The sequence below is a fragment of the Salmo salar genome, chromosome ssa06 (genome assembly GCF_905237065.1).
Source record: "Salmo salar chromosome ssa06, Ssal_v3.1, whole genome shotgun sequence".
In the NCBI taxonomy this organism is placed as follows: Eukaryota; Metazoa; Chordata; class Actinopteri; order Salmoniformes; family Salmonidae; genus Salmo; species Salmo salar.
In genome coordinates, this window is record NC_059447.1 from 28203759 (window position 1) to 28220280 (window position 16522).

A 16522-nucleotide genomic window follows, 5' to 3' on the forward strand; every position below is an offset into this window, starting at 1 on the left:
CTGGCCAAATTGTCTGAGATCAATAGCCATCAACACTGGTTTGCATTTAAGTGTAAATACCTCAATGAGCAGTAAACACAATTATAGAACTCAGATGTGCATTAGTGGTCTTTCAGTGGCCTTCCCAAATGTAGTGTACCATCAAGGACTATGGAGCCTGTCCAAAAACTCCACATAATGGACCATGTGATCTGCTTTGATGGACAGGTTCAATACAGAGCATATCCCAGAGGTGTGTGTATGAGCATAATTGCTCAATTGAAAATTCACACTCTCGCTCACTCTATTCACTTACCATATGGCATTGTGTCATGGTACTATAAGTACAAGTGGTAGGTCAACGGTTGTAAGCCTTGGTATGAAATTACATGACATGAAATTATGTTATAAAATGGATTGTAAAGCATGAGTCAATATTAATTCAGTTGTTTCTTTCTTGAAAGTGCACATCCCTCATTGAACTGTCTTACCTTGATAGTCTGATCATTCACAGTAGTGTTACTTCAGGGATGACCAACTATGCAAGTGAAGCAGTCTCCCTCTTGTGGTGCATCATTATATTGTGTAAGATACTGTGGTGTGGCTGGTAAAAAGCCTAGCTCTTTGAGCCATGTTACAATTCCCACCAAGTGGGTTAACCCTATTGTCGCGATGCATAGGGGGTTTGCCTTTCACGCCGGAGACCAGGATTCGCTTGCCGATCCCTCTGTTCACTACGTTGGTGTCAAGTCGGGTGGCGGCCGTTGGGCCATCGAAAGGCAGAGATACTTGTGAAGGGGTTTGAAAGAAAGTCGACGTGCCTGCCGGCTCGAAAGGGGCAGTATGGCGGTCCTCAATATATGAGCCACTTTACAATTCCCACCAAGTGGGTTAACCCTATTGGCGCGTTGAGCAGGGTGTTTGCCTTTCACGTCTGGATTTGCTTCCCACTTCTTTTGTTCGCTACATATACTGTATATATTTAATTTTTGGGGTGCAGCTGGTAAATATTGTAGGCTATAGGCCTACGTACCGTAGCCTACTAGGTGAACATGTAAAAAGCGCAAGAATCAAGCTGTGCCTAGAATGATGATGTGCTTGACACCAGACCCTGAAGAAGGCACAGTGATGCCAAAACGTTAGTGGTTTACCCAATACATTACCGGGAGCTTGTATATAGAGTATGCGACTCTCTTTTTTTTGTTGCTTAGTTTGCTCGCCGTTGGTCAGCACCTCTACCAACTTTTGGGGTGTGCACCAGCTCATGAAATTCATTCATTAATATACAGTTGACGCAGTAATACAGACCACATCAATCAGAAATGATCAACAAAACTGCATGTGAAAAACGCATCTACCCAGTAGATTTCAGGTAGATTTCCGGGGATGCTTTCTTTGGCAAACAACATGCAATGCAACACTTTGGAGGGAAAGCTAGAGCGCGAGAGAGAGCGATAGAGAGAAAGCGAGAGAGAGAGATAGATGAAGTGTCAGAAAAGTGACTCCAGTTGATCCGTGTCTCTTGTCTATGTAGATCAGGGTTCCCCAACTGGCGGCCCGAGTGCCGAATTTGTACTGCAGGTGTTTTTTTATGTTTTTTTTTGTTGCATTTTCATTGTTGGACATAAAACAATGTAAATCAGCTCCAAGTTATTTTAATTTGGAATATCTGTTCCCAAGTATTTCCATGTATAATATAGAGACACATTACCATATACAAATGCAAGCAAGGTTTGGAATTATAATGTTTTAGTCAAATATTATATCTGTTTGGGCTTAATGCGGTCAATTTGAAGTCTACAAATTATTTGTTATTATGTTCTTGCCCCCCAACCTTCCACTCAAGAAAAAATTGACGCGCGTCTGAATCTAGTTGATGATCCCAGGTGTAAATCGTTCAAGTCGTCTACTGTAGAAGTCACAGGGTAAATCGGGAAAGAGTGGACGTGCCTCTCTTCAGTTCGTGCACGACTCTTGCCTCCGCAGTGCACTGCTGGATAGCGCTTAGTACAGTCAGTCTGCGCCTGGACGCTGCACGCACGCACCAGTGAACTACTAATGCGACGCATCTCACTCTCAAAAGGTCTCGAACGCTACACGGCAGCGAAGAGCATGGGGAATTCACTGCGGACTCATTGATAAAGAATTTCCACTGGAATTAAAATGAACAATTCGTCCTGTATGTTCCTTTGCAGTATCCATTTAGTATAGTCTATTTGTTTATGACACTGTAGGAAACCGAAGCATGGCGGGTACCTTATCATTGGTGATGTTGTTTGGAGTGGTGAGTAGTGGCATGATTTATAACTCTGATTTCATAAAGATATATTTCATTTTGATTGAATAGGTAGCATGGGAGAAACGTGTTCATTGTTTGCATTTTATTACTTTGCGTTATAACACTGTAGTTGCATTGGACTGGGGATCCCTGCACTGTCCCTCGTATTTCTCCATCTAATGCTGGCAAATTAGTCACGATACTAATCTGAGGAGAGCTGCTGGAGGGAAGGTGATTACCACCCCCATCTCAGAACTGATCATAATAACAGTTATAGTTCCCTATGCTCTTCATCTGAATCCTTTATAGAACAACCATCCTGGAAGGTTTTCATAGGCAGGTGCCATAGCCCAAGGTTCCTTTTACAATGTAGGAATTCATAGCAGGTCCGTCCATTCAAAACTGTGATAAGATCACATACGGACTGAAATGAAAGGCTTGGTCAGTCATCGGTAAATATGCATACTTAGTGTAGGGGAAGCTACTCTGAAAATATTGTTGACCAAGTTACCAATTACTTCACACTGGAAGATGTTAAACTACACTAAAGCTACCCTTAAGAAAATATATATTTGACTTAACTAAAGTTACTTTGAAAAAGTAGTTCACTACATCCAAACTAGTTCTTAAAAAACGTTAATATGTGCACCTAAAATGCCATAGATAACAAATTGCAATTGAGGTCATATGTTAACAGAATGTGTAATTTAGCCTAAGAAACCAAAAAACGAATGTTTCAAGTGAGAATTAGGCAGGTTTAATGCTGGAAAAAAAATGATTGCCTACTTCACCCATATACCCAGTTTAACTTCTTCCAGTGTGAAGTAATTGGTAGCTTGGTAAAATATATTTTCAGAGTAGCTTCCCCAACACTGAGTATGCATATATGAAACCGATCGCTGCCATTTACTGATGACTGATGAAACCCTTAACATTTCAGTCCGTATGTGATCTAATAACAGTTTTTATGAATGAACCTGTCATGAAATCCTAAAATACCCATATTTTCTTTTTTTTGGCAGTAGGCTTCTGTTGAAGTGGAGGTAGTGACTTATCTGAAGTTCAGAAAGTTTTGAGCAATTCATGACATGCATGTGAATTTTCGATAGTTGGGTGATGATAATGATAATGGTGATGGGGATGATTACAAACTATTTGCTATTATTTGCTGAGTGGCTGTCATAGGCTCCTGATATTTCAAGACCTGCTGGTCTAATAAGGCTTGTTCACTCACTCACCATGTGAACAGCCCTCTACATGACTCAGGAGCAGTCTGTTTTGACAGCTTCTTTACAACATTGTGGTAGTATAGAGCATGTTTGTAGAATTAGATTCAGAAATAGTCTCTAATTGACTATGAAATCGGGGAGAGTGCAAAGCAGGCATCTCAAGGCTGGGGATGTGACCTGGTGTGTGCATTTACATGTGTGTGTGTGTGTGTGTGTGTGTGTGTCTGTGAGGGCATTGTCTTATTCTACACGTTTGAGTTAAAGACTTAAAGCCAATTTATGCTTGATCCGAAAATGTGGTCGGAGGCTCCGTATGGATGGTGTGATGCAATTGCGGAGTCTACGGAGGGGAGGCATGCAGAGACAAAAATGAGCTCCGTACCGCATCGCTGTGCGCGTCTCAAATTCTGTGACAATGCGGAGGGCTCCGTATAGGTCCTCATTGACATGATTGGTTGATGATAGGTACAGTTGATGTCGGAAGTTTACATACACCTTAGCCAAATACATTTAAACTCAGTTTCACCATTCCTGATATTTAATCCTTGTAAAAATTCCCTGTCTTAGGTCAATTAGGATCAGCACTTTATTTTAAGAATGTGAAATGTCAGAATAATAGTAGAGAGAATGATTTATTTCAGCTTTTATTTCTTTCATCACATTCCCAGTGGGTCAGAAGTTTACATACACTCAATTAGTATTGTCACGACTTCCGCCGAAGTCGGCCCCTCTCCTTGTTCGGGCGGCGTTCCCCGGTCGACGTCACCGGCTTTCTAGCCATCGCCGCTCCATTTTTCCATTGTTCCATTTGTTTTGTCTTGTTCCCTGCACACCTGGTTTTCATTCCCTAATCACACTGCATGTATTTATTCCTCTGTTCCCCTCCATGTCTTTGTGTGATATTGTTTTTTGTTACGTGTTTGTGTGTACGCGCCAGGCTGGGTTTTTCCCCGTTTGTCTGTGGCTTTTTCGAGGGATGTTTATTGTACAACATTTGCTCGTATTTTGTGACTGTTTCGCGCATTACACTTTTAACTTTGGCTGGAGGTTTTGACGCAGTGGCGTCTGTCGGTTTATTTTGCCTCTGCCTTAATAAAGTGTGTGCCTGTTCACAACTCTCTCCTCTCCTGCACCTGACTTCTCCACCAGTAGCGCACACCTTGATAAGTATTTGGTAGCATTGCCTTTAAATTGTTTAACTTGGGCCAAACGTTTGGGTAGCCTTTTACAAGCTTCCCACAATAAGTTGGGTGAATTATGGCCCATTCCTCCTGACAGAGCTGGTGTAACTGAGTCAGGTTTGAAGGCATCCTTGCTCACACACACTTTTTCAGTTCTGCCCACAAATGTTCTATAGGATTGAGGTCAGGGCTTTGTGATGGCCACTCCAATACCTTGACTTTGTTGTCCTTAAGCCAATTTGCCACAACTTTACAACTATGCTTGGGGTCATTGTCCATTTGGAAGACCCATTTGCGTCCAAGCTTCAACTTCCTGACTGATGTCTTGAGACGTTGCTTCAATATATCCACATAATTTTCCTCCTCATGATGCCATCTATTTTGTGAAGTGCACCAGTCCCTCCTGCTGCAAAGCACCTCCACAACATGATGCTGCCACCCCTGTGCTTCACGGTTGGGATGGTGTTCTTCGGCTTGCAAGCCTCTCCCTTTTTCCTCCAAACATAACGATGGTTATTATGGCCAAACAGTTCTATTTTTGTTTCATCAGACCAGAGGACATTTCTCCAAAAAGTACGATCTTTGTCCCCATGTGCAGTTGCAAACCGTAGTCTGGCTTTATTATGGCGGTTTTGGAGCAGTGGCTTCTTCCTTGCTAAGCGGCCTTTCAGGTTATGTCAATATAGGACTCGTTTTACTGTGGATATAGATACTTTTGTACCTGTTTCCTCCAGCATCTTCACAAGGTCCTTTGCTGTTGTTCTGGAATTGATTTGCACTTTTCGCACCAAAGTACATTCATCTCTAGGAGACAGAACGCATCTCCTTCCTGAACGGTGTGACGGCTGCGTGGTCCCATGGTGTTTATACTTGCGTACTATTGTTTGTACAGATGAACGTAGTACCTTCAGGCATTTGGAAATTGCTCCCAAGTATGAACTAGACTTGTGGAGGTCTACAATAGTTTTTCTGAGGTCTTGGCTGATTTATTTTGATTTTCCCATGATGTCAAGCAAAGAGGGACTGAGTTTGAAGGTAAGCCTTGAAATACATCCACAGGTACACCTCCAATTGACTCAAATGATGTCAATGAGCCTATCAGAAGCTTCTAAAGCCATGACATCATTTTAGGAATTTTCCAAGCTGTTTAAAGGCACAGTCAACTTAGTGTTTGTAAACCTCTGACCCACTGGAATTGTGATACAGTGAATTATAAGTGAAATAATCTGTCTGTCAACAATTGTTGGAAAAATTACGTGTGTCATGCACAAAGTAGATGTCCTAACCGACTTGCCAAAACTATAGTTTGTTAACAAGAAATTTGTGCAGTGGTTGAAAACGAGTTTTAATGACTCCAACATGAGTGCATGTAAACTTCCGACTTCAACTGTAGGTCAGGAGGTCCTGTATAAACACAAACTCACTTCCTTGACAACTTCCTTCACAACAGTTCGGCGCTGCTCCGCTAAGCTCAAGAAGTATGAATACCCTGACTTCTGCAGAGGCCATATCACCCTAAATGCTGCACGGCCAATGCAGACGTCGGATTGACTATGCAGCACCTTTCAGTCACTCAGATCACGTTGAGAGTAGCAGGCTCCTTATCAGAGGTGAAGCTGGTAAATTGCCAGTTTATTTCACTGACAAGATGCACACAAATACAGATAAACTTGGGGGTTTGGGCGGCATTCCAAGTTCACATTCACCGACCTGGTGATTATAGTGTAAGACCATATTCAAATAAAAACAGAGGTTTAGAGCCAAGGTTTGCATAAATTAGTAAGGATAAGAAAATATGCTTATGTGTGGTTTAACAATGCTTTGGGTAATTCCCCAACAGAGGGAGACATGCCAAGAGTAGAGGGGTCACAGGTGTAACTTTCACTGAGGACGACGGGGGGGTTCTGAAATTGCATTTTTGTCCTCCTCAGTTTTATCATTGGATTGTGGTACAAAACGATGCAACGGTGTGCTTTAGGACCATGCAGATGCCTCCAAGCGGTCGGGTAGACTGGAGTGTTTATCCGACTGGATAAAAATTAAATAAAAAAGTTATGTCCCCCCACTTCTAAAACCAAAGTTGCGCCCTTGAGAGGGTTTGAGATTATGTGGGGGATATCACTGGGGGGGGCACGCACGCACACACAGACACGCACGCACACACAGAGAAGGTAGAGAGAGGGAAGAGAGAGAGGGAGAAATGTACAGCGCGGATGAGAGTCAATGGACAGAGAGAGAGAGAGCTGTGCTGGCGGCTGCTCTCAGTGCATCTGTTTCTGAATGAAAGCAGGGGCTGAGGGAGGGGGAGAGAGGGAGACAGTTAAAGAGAGAGAGAGAGAAGGCATCTCAGTGAGAGAGAGACCAGCAGTTTTTCTTAGTAAAATGTGAGGCATTAAACATTAAAGCGTTTGAGTCTAATGGTTTTGATGATTATGACTTCAGAATGTGCTTCACATTATTGTTTCCTTATTTAAATGTATTGTATGTATGAAAACATGCTTTAGTCCTGTGCCTGTGAAGCTGTTTGGCATTTATATCAGAGTGAGAGAGAGGAAGTGACAAAGAAGGGGAGAGAGAGGGAAAGTGGCGAGAGGCAGTGAGAAAAAGAGTGGAAATAAAAAGAGACAGAGAGAAGATTGTGTGTAGCAGGAAGCAGGATGTGTGTAGGCCTTTGCGTGCGTGTGTGAATTTATAGTTTTAAGTTGCGCAATATGAGGACTTGTTATGCAAATTCCAGAGAGGAATCTGTCTTTTACCACACCTAGCAATTAGAGAGAAAAACAAGGACGTTAACTCTCCCAGGGCCTGCATCAACAGTACTGAGTCTGACCAATAGCCCCATAGACAGCTCCGTTTGTCTTGGCCTTAAAGAAAAAGTTAAGCTCCTCAAATGCTTTACTTCCCGAAACAGCCCCGCCTGGACTTGCAGTACGCTCCAGCCAGCAGTATTCAACTAACATTTGCACTACAAGCGAATAAATAAGGAGGAGAGTAACCCCTATGGGGAAGAAAACACAAATCAAGTATTAGAAAAACAAAGGTAGATCTTCTCCTTATAAATGAATGGGTTCAGGAGCCTTTGTAAACACCCTGCAGACTGACAGCTTCAGTGTGAAAGGCACATATGCTTATAGGTGTTACTTGGACCAGTCATGGGTGAGCACCTTGAGGCTTGCCTTTATGTGCCTTTAAAGGCTCTCTGAGGATGGGACAATGTATTGCTCTGTAGAAGAATTTGTCTGTGATTTAAATGTAGACTAAATTATTTATTGCGAATCATGATACGAGGTTAGATTAGGAACATGATTGTAATACACATCTGTCTGTCATTTTTGCCTCCAAAACGTTCCCCTCTATGAGCCAGTATTATGGGTGAACTCTGCTTTAACACCCTTCTGTCTGTTCCTCTGTCTGTGCCAGGTTGGGGTATTGGTGGCTTCTAAGACGGAGCGGGCGGTGCAGGTGCCCTGTGAGTCAGGCCAGTACACCAAGGGTGGAGAGTGCTGCGAGGTGTGCCCACCTGGAGAGGGGGTGGTGAGGAGGTGTGGTGCCAACCAGACCGTCTGCGCCCAGTGCCTTGACAGTGAGTTCATCCTTCAAATGTACAAGTACACATCTATACAGACATACTGTATTATGCACATGCACACAGGCACGCACACACAGCTATTTTCAGTTGCACAACTAGAGGTTTTCTTCTGGATCAAAAAGGGGCTTAGGTGGTGGGCGTGGCAGGGGGCGTGGCAGGGGGCGCGGCAGGGGGCGCGTCAGGGGGCGCGGTTGGCCGTCAGCGCGTCATAATTTTCGAAGCCCCCATCTTGGCGGGGTAAAGAATGGCTAATGTTGTGTTCTTTTGCTCAAACATAATAACAAAATCTATACTGCTAAATTAATTGTTTTTAGAATTTTCAATTCTCCCTGACTGTCTAGTTTTTATTTTGGGGATTGTTAGTTCTCAATGATTATGTTATCAAAAATATATAGGTCCATTATCTTTTTTACACACTTTATGTCTGGTTTTAGTCGTTTAAGTACACACTGAATGTGTTTTTATATCCCGAAAATGAATTTAAAAAAGTATATATACAGTATATTACAACTTTTTTTACACTGTTTGGACTTACACTATACATTTCACCTTAAATGCACTCATTTACACCATCAATAGCAATTTACACATTAATACCCCACCGTCTAAAACCATCCAATCAAAACAGAAAAAAGCCTGAACAAAAATGTTACTGTCCAATTTGCACATTACTAAAAAAAGCCTTCTGTCCCTGCTTTAATAACAAAGTGTTATTTAGAAACAGGCAGGAATTCCTATGTTTGATGGCTGTAAGTGGGGCCAAATGTGTTCACTTACAACTCAGGCTGAAAACCATTAGTACTGATTCAGAGGGAGGATAAAACGGGACGGGAGAGGTGCCAATGTTGTGCTAGAACGTCTTACAGAGAGGAAGAGCCTTTATGCAAACATACATATGCACTTCATCTTAGGGTTTGTTTCACCATTTTCCCTCTCTTTCTCTTTCACTCTCTTTCTGTTGTTGTCCTTTACAGTAGTTAAGATGCATAGTAGAAGTTAAAGTGTAGTTCTCATAGGTCACTGCATAGCATAGAAATAGAATCCAGAGAGAGAGAGAGTCAGCTGGATTCTACAGCACTTCTATAAGTCAAAGTGTAGTTCTCAAAGGTCACTGCATGGTTGTGGTGGATGAGCAGAATGTCAGAGTGTATTGTGACTCCTGATTGGTGTCAGGTCTGCTCTGTTGACTGAGTCATACAAATAGGATCTTCTTTCACAACTGTGACAATTCACAGACAAAGTATTCTTCAGTTGAGGTCCTTTACAATTCCCAGGAATGCCAATGTTTCCAACACAATTTGAGCAGGACACAGAACAGACGAGGTCTAAAATTAGATCAATTAAGTCATTTAGTCAGAAGATGGTCTGTGTTTCTGCTTGGTATAGTATTACCATAACAAGCTCCTACAGACACCACACTGGCCTGTGTAAAGACATGGTATGCACATACTATTTAATATAACCTCCAAACATTCCTGGAGCTTGGCAGTTTAAGATCAAAGTCTCATCCACAGCAGCTGGACAGTTGGTGAACAGCCAACCAGAGAGTATACATAGAGAGGTAAAAGAACAACTGGAAGGGAGGGGAAATGGAAATGGAAGAGGAGGGGATGAGGAATGGAGACTAATTAATCATTATTATCAGCAAATTACACAAAGTGATGGATTACAGCAGGAAACTGGAGCCGCTTGACATCCTAATATGGACTTGTATTCTAAGGTTTGACTGAACCCTGCCCTAAGAGTCCTTAATTAATAAATTAAAATGTATAAATGATGTCACTTTTTTTCATGGGAAATGATAAAGCACTAGTGAGCGCTCCACTCTCATTCCCTACCAGTCTTTATGTGACTCATCGGCTGTAACAGGGACAAAACTGGTCTGAGGGAGCATCAAGCACCAAAGAGCAGGGTCTGCTCATTCATCTTGCATGGTGTTACATGACTGCATCTTTACACATTTAAACAGACTAATTATACCAGTGCGCCACGCCCATTTGATATCCTACACAGGGATGCAGAAAACAGTGTTGTCAGTGTTGTCCCATCGCTGCAACTCCTGTACGGACTCAGGGGAGGTGAAGGTCGAGAGCCATGCGTCCTCCGAAACACGACGCCACCAAGCCGCACTGCTTCTTAACACACTGCTCGCTTAACCCGGAAGTCAGCCGCACCTCATGGGTCTCCCGGTCACGGCCAGCTGCTACACAGCCCGGGATCGAATCCGGATCTGTAGTGACACCTCTAGTACTGCAATGCAGTGCCTTAGACCGCTGCGCCACTCGGGAAGCCCTTGAAAACAATTATCTTGAGCCACGATACAGACATGGTATCAATAATGTGGTAAACATTCCACAATTTAGCAGAATTGCATTAGTTTGTGATAATTTGAGCCAATTTACAATTGTTCTCTGCCTGTCCATTTTTGTTAGTCCCAATAAAATCTTAATGTGCTTGATGCATCCCTGAAACACTAACAAAAATAGGGCCTGAGATTGTTATAAATGGATGTCAGTGGCTGAAAACACGGACCTTTACCTGAATAACAAAATCTGTATACGTAGATAGAAGCAGTATTTCATAAAGCACAAGTATTAATATTTTAAAAGGTGAAAAAACATTCAGAGCATCCATTTCCTGTTTCATGGTAAATATGGGAGCATCTTTATTTACCTCTTCTTCCTCTCTGGATACTTTACTTCCTGTCCTGCTAACACCTCCCCTCCTCATTGCCCTATCCTTTCAGGTCTAGACGCCTGCCAACGTCAGCACCGCTAAAATATTTATCAGTCCTTTCCACTTTCTCTCTCTCTGCCTGTCATGGGACACAGCACATCCAGAGCTGCTTCTCAGTGAAGCATCACAAAGGGGGCTGCAACTGACTGGGGATCAGTGGGGATGGAGAGAGAAAAGGCCAGTCAATGAAGCGTTTAGAAAGTCCTCTGACTGAATGGGGTTCAGTTGGGGATTTAGAGAGAGAGAGGGAAAGAGAGAGAGACAGAGAGAGAGAAGGACATAGAAAGAGGAGAACCACAGCTTCCTTAGTCAATGGAGTGCGTAAAAGAGGACTGACTGATTGTGGATCAGTGGGTAATGGGGGAATGAGGAGAAATTAGTTTGAGAGTCCTCAGTGGCTCCTACAGCGGAAACTACTGCATTACTCCACTGACCCCCGAACAACACTAGGTGAGCTAATGAGGGATAACACATAACTGTCACCAGATATGACTTCGCTTTTTAATATCCTAATAATAGCATTATAGGAATGTTAATAATACCCCAAACAGATGTTGTAAACCTTGGGGTCGAGCCAAGCAGACAACTGAAGCGTGGCGATAATTACACACTGTTAAATAAATGTTTCAAGTTTTAAAAGACAAATAGAAACCGGCATGCATGTTTTAGAACGTTTAACGTATAGCCCTACAGAGAAACAAGAGCCAGTGAAAGGTCAGTATGTTATGTTAGCATAGCAGAAAGAGAGAAAAGAGTTAAGGAAGGAAAGCTGTCTGACATTAGTGGGGAAATGGCCATTGGCCATGGTCCCCTAGAAGAACACAGCAGGATAGTGCTGACAAAGGAGAAGATGAAAGAGGATGGACACAGGAGAAGCTTAAGGATGTCCAGACCTGCATTATTAATGATGCTAATCTAATGGGGTCGAAACACTTCGATGTGAGAGGAGGGGCCTTCTCAGGCTGAATTGGCACATTTACACTACATCCATCAGCCTTCAATCACTAACTGCTGACAGGATCATACTACTAGATATCTAGAGGAGGGTGGTCAGGTTGACAGGAACCATGAGGATCATACTGCTAGATATCTAGAGGAGGGTGGTCAGGTTGACAGGAACCATGAGGATCATACTGCTAGATATCTAGAGGAGGGTGGTCAGGTTGACAGGAACCATGAGGATCATACTGCTAGATATCTAGAGGAGGGTGGTCAGGTTGACAGGAACCATGAGGATCATACTGCTAGATATCTAGAGGAGGGTGGTCAGGTTGACAGGAACCATGAGGATCATACTGCTAGATATCTAGAGGAGGGTGGTCAGGTTGACAGGAACCATGAGGATCATACTGCTAGATATCTAGAGGAGGGTGGTCAGGTTGACAGGAACCATGAGGATCATACTGCTAGATATCTAGAGGAGGGTGGTCAGGTTGACAGGAACCATGAGGATCATACTGCTAGATATCTAGAGGAGGGTGGTCAGGTTGACAGGAACCATGAGGATCATACTGCTAGATATCTAGAGGAGGGATGGTCAGGTTGACAGGAACCATGAGGATCATACTGCTAGATATCTAGAGGAGGGTGGTCAGGTTGACAGGAACCATGAGGATCATACTGCTAGATATCTAGAGGAGGGTGGTCAGGTTGACAGGAACCATGAGGATCATACTGCTAGATATCTAGAGGAGGGTGGTCAGGTTGACAGGAACCATGAGGATCATACTGCTAGATATCTAGAGGAGGGTGGTCAGGTTGACAGGAACCATGAGGAACATACTGCTAGATATCTAGAGGAGGGTGGTCAGGTTGACAGGAACCATGAGGATCATACTGCTAGATATCTAGAGGAGGGTGGTCAGGTTGACAGGAACCATGAGGAACATACTGCTAGATATCTAGAGGAGGGTGGTCAGGTTGACAGGAACCATGAGGATCATACTGCTAGATATCTAGAGGAGGGTGGTCAGGTTGACAGGAACCATGAGGAACATACTGCTAGATATCTAGAGGAGGGTGGTCAGGTTGACAGGAACCATGAGGATCATACTGCTAGATATCTAGAGGAGGGTGGTCAGGTTGACAGGAACCATGAGGATCATACTACTAGATATCTAGAGGAGGGTGGTCAGGTTGACAGGAACCATGAGGATCATACTGCTAGATATCTAGAGGAGGGTGGTCAGGTTGACAGGAACCATGAGGATCATACTGCTAGATATCTAGAGGAGGGTGGTCTGGTTGACAGGAACCATGAGGATCATATTCAGGAAGAGAGGAAAGATGTTGCTAACCTTAATGTTCTGCATGGTCTCAGGTGGTGACAGGCATGGTAAATGATTTTTACTCTCTCTCTCTCCTACATGTGCGTGGTTCTGGAGCATACGGTCATGTTTAGACATGTTTATATAACATGACTGCATAGGGATTTATGCATGCGAGCTAAAATTAGGTAGAGGCGTGTTGCACTGCGGGATAATTGGGGAGGTTGAGGAAAGGTTGTACCGTCAAGCCTGACTGAAAAGAAAACAAAGGCTCTGAGTCCTACTTCAAATCATTATTTACCCTAAGGTCAGTTATTTATCCGCCAGATCGAAGGCCCCACTCACTCAGTCAATGTCAGAGCTGCTCTGCTACCTCTAGCCAGAGCCATATAAAGAGACCAGACCACCATCTGAACCACTCACTGCCAAATGACTGCTGAGAGAAATGTGAGAACAATAACACTGGACCTGGGCCACCACCTGTCAGTGGAGGGAGCTCAACCTCAGGACCTGGGCCACCACCTGTCAGTGGAGGGAGCTCAACCTCAGGACCTGGGCCACCACCTGTCAGTGGAGGGAGCTCAACCTCAGGACCTGGGCCACCACCTGTCAGTGGAGGGAGCTCAACCTCAGGACCTGGGCCACCACCTGTCAGTGGAGGGAGCTCAACCTCAGGACCTGGGCCACCACCTGTCAGTGGAGGGACCTCAACCTCAGGACCTGGGCCACCACCTGTCAGTGGAGGGAGCTCAACCTCAGGTCTCTCCATTGCCCTGTCACATATGAATTTATATTTACTATTTGATGGTCTTTTTGATGGTCCAATTTTGGAGTTGGAAACTCAGAGGAAATAACATCCTGTTCTCACAGTATGAGCCTGTTTTATCCAATCCTGTTCTCACAGTATGAGCCTGTTTTATCCAATCCTGTTCTGTTTATCCTCCACTAATGTTTCAATGCCGTTAACTCTCACATTCTCTGTTTCTACTGTGTTTAAAGTAAGGGAGATGACACCCTGTGTTGTCAGGTAGTAAGCTGTGCTGCTGTTTACAAGGTGTTAGAGATATTAGGCTCAGCCTGTGCTTGTGTTTACATGCTGGAGGAGCTTACAAGGCAAGGCAAGTACTGGGACATTGCTGCAGGGCTTTTCACACCAGCAATACGCTCTCTCTCTCTTACTGAACACAACTGCCATCCAACACTTCTCACTGCTCGTCCTGACACACACACACACACACACACACACACACACACACACACACACACACACACACACACACACACACACACACACACACACACACACACACACACACACACACACACACACACACACACACACACACACACACACACACACACACACACACGCAGATGCAGACACACACAAAAACATGCGTCACTTGCTGTTTCTAATAGCAAGGGAAGCCTCTAAAGCTCTACATTGAACAGATTGCAGAAGATGCCTCCTCTCTCCTGTTCCCCATTTAGAAGAGCATCACACAGGAGTACAGAGGGATTTGGGGAACCCTATATCCGGTGGGGATCCCGCTGTTCTGTTATTCAAACCAGCCTGCCCCTCCACTCCACTGTCTTCTCCTCTCCTCTCTTATCCTCTCCTGTTCTCTCTTATCCTCTCCTCTCCTCCACCCTCTCCTCTCTTATCCTCTCTTATCCTCTCCTCTCCTCCTCTCCACCCTCTCATCCTCTCCTCTCTTATCCTCTCCTCTCCTCTCTTCCCTCTCCTCCCTCTCCTCCCTCTCCTCCCTCTCCCCTCCTCTCCCACCAAACGTCACTCTCATCTCCTACAGCCACGAAAATAACAGACTCTGAATAATTCAGCAGGGTTCCAATTATATCTGAAAAAAATTCTATAAGAACATGCAATATTAATGGATGACTTTGTACCGCTAAGAACACTCAGCATGAGAATAACCCAGTTTGGGGTCAACACCTTCATGGCTCAACTTCTAGCACCAACATTCCTGAAGAGCACATTCTACTAATGGAACTTCATAAAGACAACTACAACTGGCTCAGGAAATAGTCATCAGAGGCCTCCTTTATAAACATTGCGTAGCTACAAAATATACCACAAAACATGCGTGTGCCAGTTTGGACGCAATAGTTGTCATTTTTGTGCTTTCCTCCACGCACATTTTCTATTGGTTGTAGTATTGTATTGCAAGCAGACAAGTAAGTATGTTGTGCAAATGGGGGATATGAGGACACGCTTATTCATAAAAACATAATAACAAGATGCAACCATTTGCTGTTAGTGAGAAGAACAAAAATCAATGCGTTTTATTTTTGGAATTGAAGTCCACAACAATTGGCCACCGTTTTCTCTGTCAGAAAGTGTCACAGTCCTTTACAGCCAGATACAGCATAAATTATTGTCCTTTACAGCCAGATACAGAATAAATTATTGTCCTTTACAGCCAGATACAGCATAAATTATTGTCCTTTACAGCCAGATACAGAATAAATTACTGTCCTTTACAGCCAGATACAGAATAAATTACTGTCCTTTACAGCCAGATACAGAATAAATTACTGCCCTTTACAGCCAGATACAGAATAAATTACTGCCCTTTACAGCCAGATACAGAATAAATTACTGCCCTTTACAGCCAGATACAGAATAAATTACTGTCCTTTACAGCCAGATACAGAATAAATTACTGTCCTTTACAGCCAGATACAGAATAAATTACTGTCCTTTACAGCCAGATACAGAATAAATTAGTGCCCTTTACAGCCAGATACAGAATAAATTACTGCCCTTTACAGCCAGATACAGCATAAATTACTGCCCTTTACAGCCAGATACAGAATAAATTACTGCCCTTTACAGCCAGATACAGAATAAATTACTGCCCTTTACAGCCAGATACAGAATAAATTACTGCCCTTTACAGCTAGATACAGAATAAATTACTGCCCTTTACAGCCAGAGACAGCATAAATTACTGTCCTTTACAGCCAGATACAGCATAAATTATTGTCCTTTACAGCCAGATACAGAATAAATTACTGCCCTTTACAGCCAGATACAGAATAAATTACTGCCCTTTACAGCTAGATACAGAATAAATTACTGCCCTTTACAGCCAGATACAGCATAAATTACTGTCCTTTACAGCCAGATACAGAATAAATTACTGTCCTTTACAGCCAGATACAGAATAAATTACTGCCCTTTACAGCCAGATACAGCATAAATTACTGCCCTTTACAGCCAGATACAGAATAAATTACTG

At 43.3% G+C, this 16522-nt stretch overlaps 1 protein-coding gene across 1 annotated transcript in view; it reads left to right on the forward strand.

The window, feature by feature from the left end:
* The first annotated feature begins 1893 nt into the window (after positions 1–1893).
* The window catches only part of LOC106601618 (tumor necrosis factor receptor superfamily member 16), a 43481-nt gene continuing 28852 nt past the window's right edge, over positions 1894–16522 (forward strand). The window contains exons 1-2 of the mRNA XM_045720128.1: positions 1894–2263; positions 8088–8250. Of these exons, the coding sequence (XP_045576084.1) occupies positions 2225–2263; positions 8088–8250 (202 nt within the window). The 5' untranslated portion in view covers positions 1894–2224. The remainder of the gene's footprint in view (positions 2264–8087; positions 8251–16522) is intronic.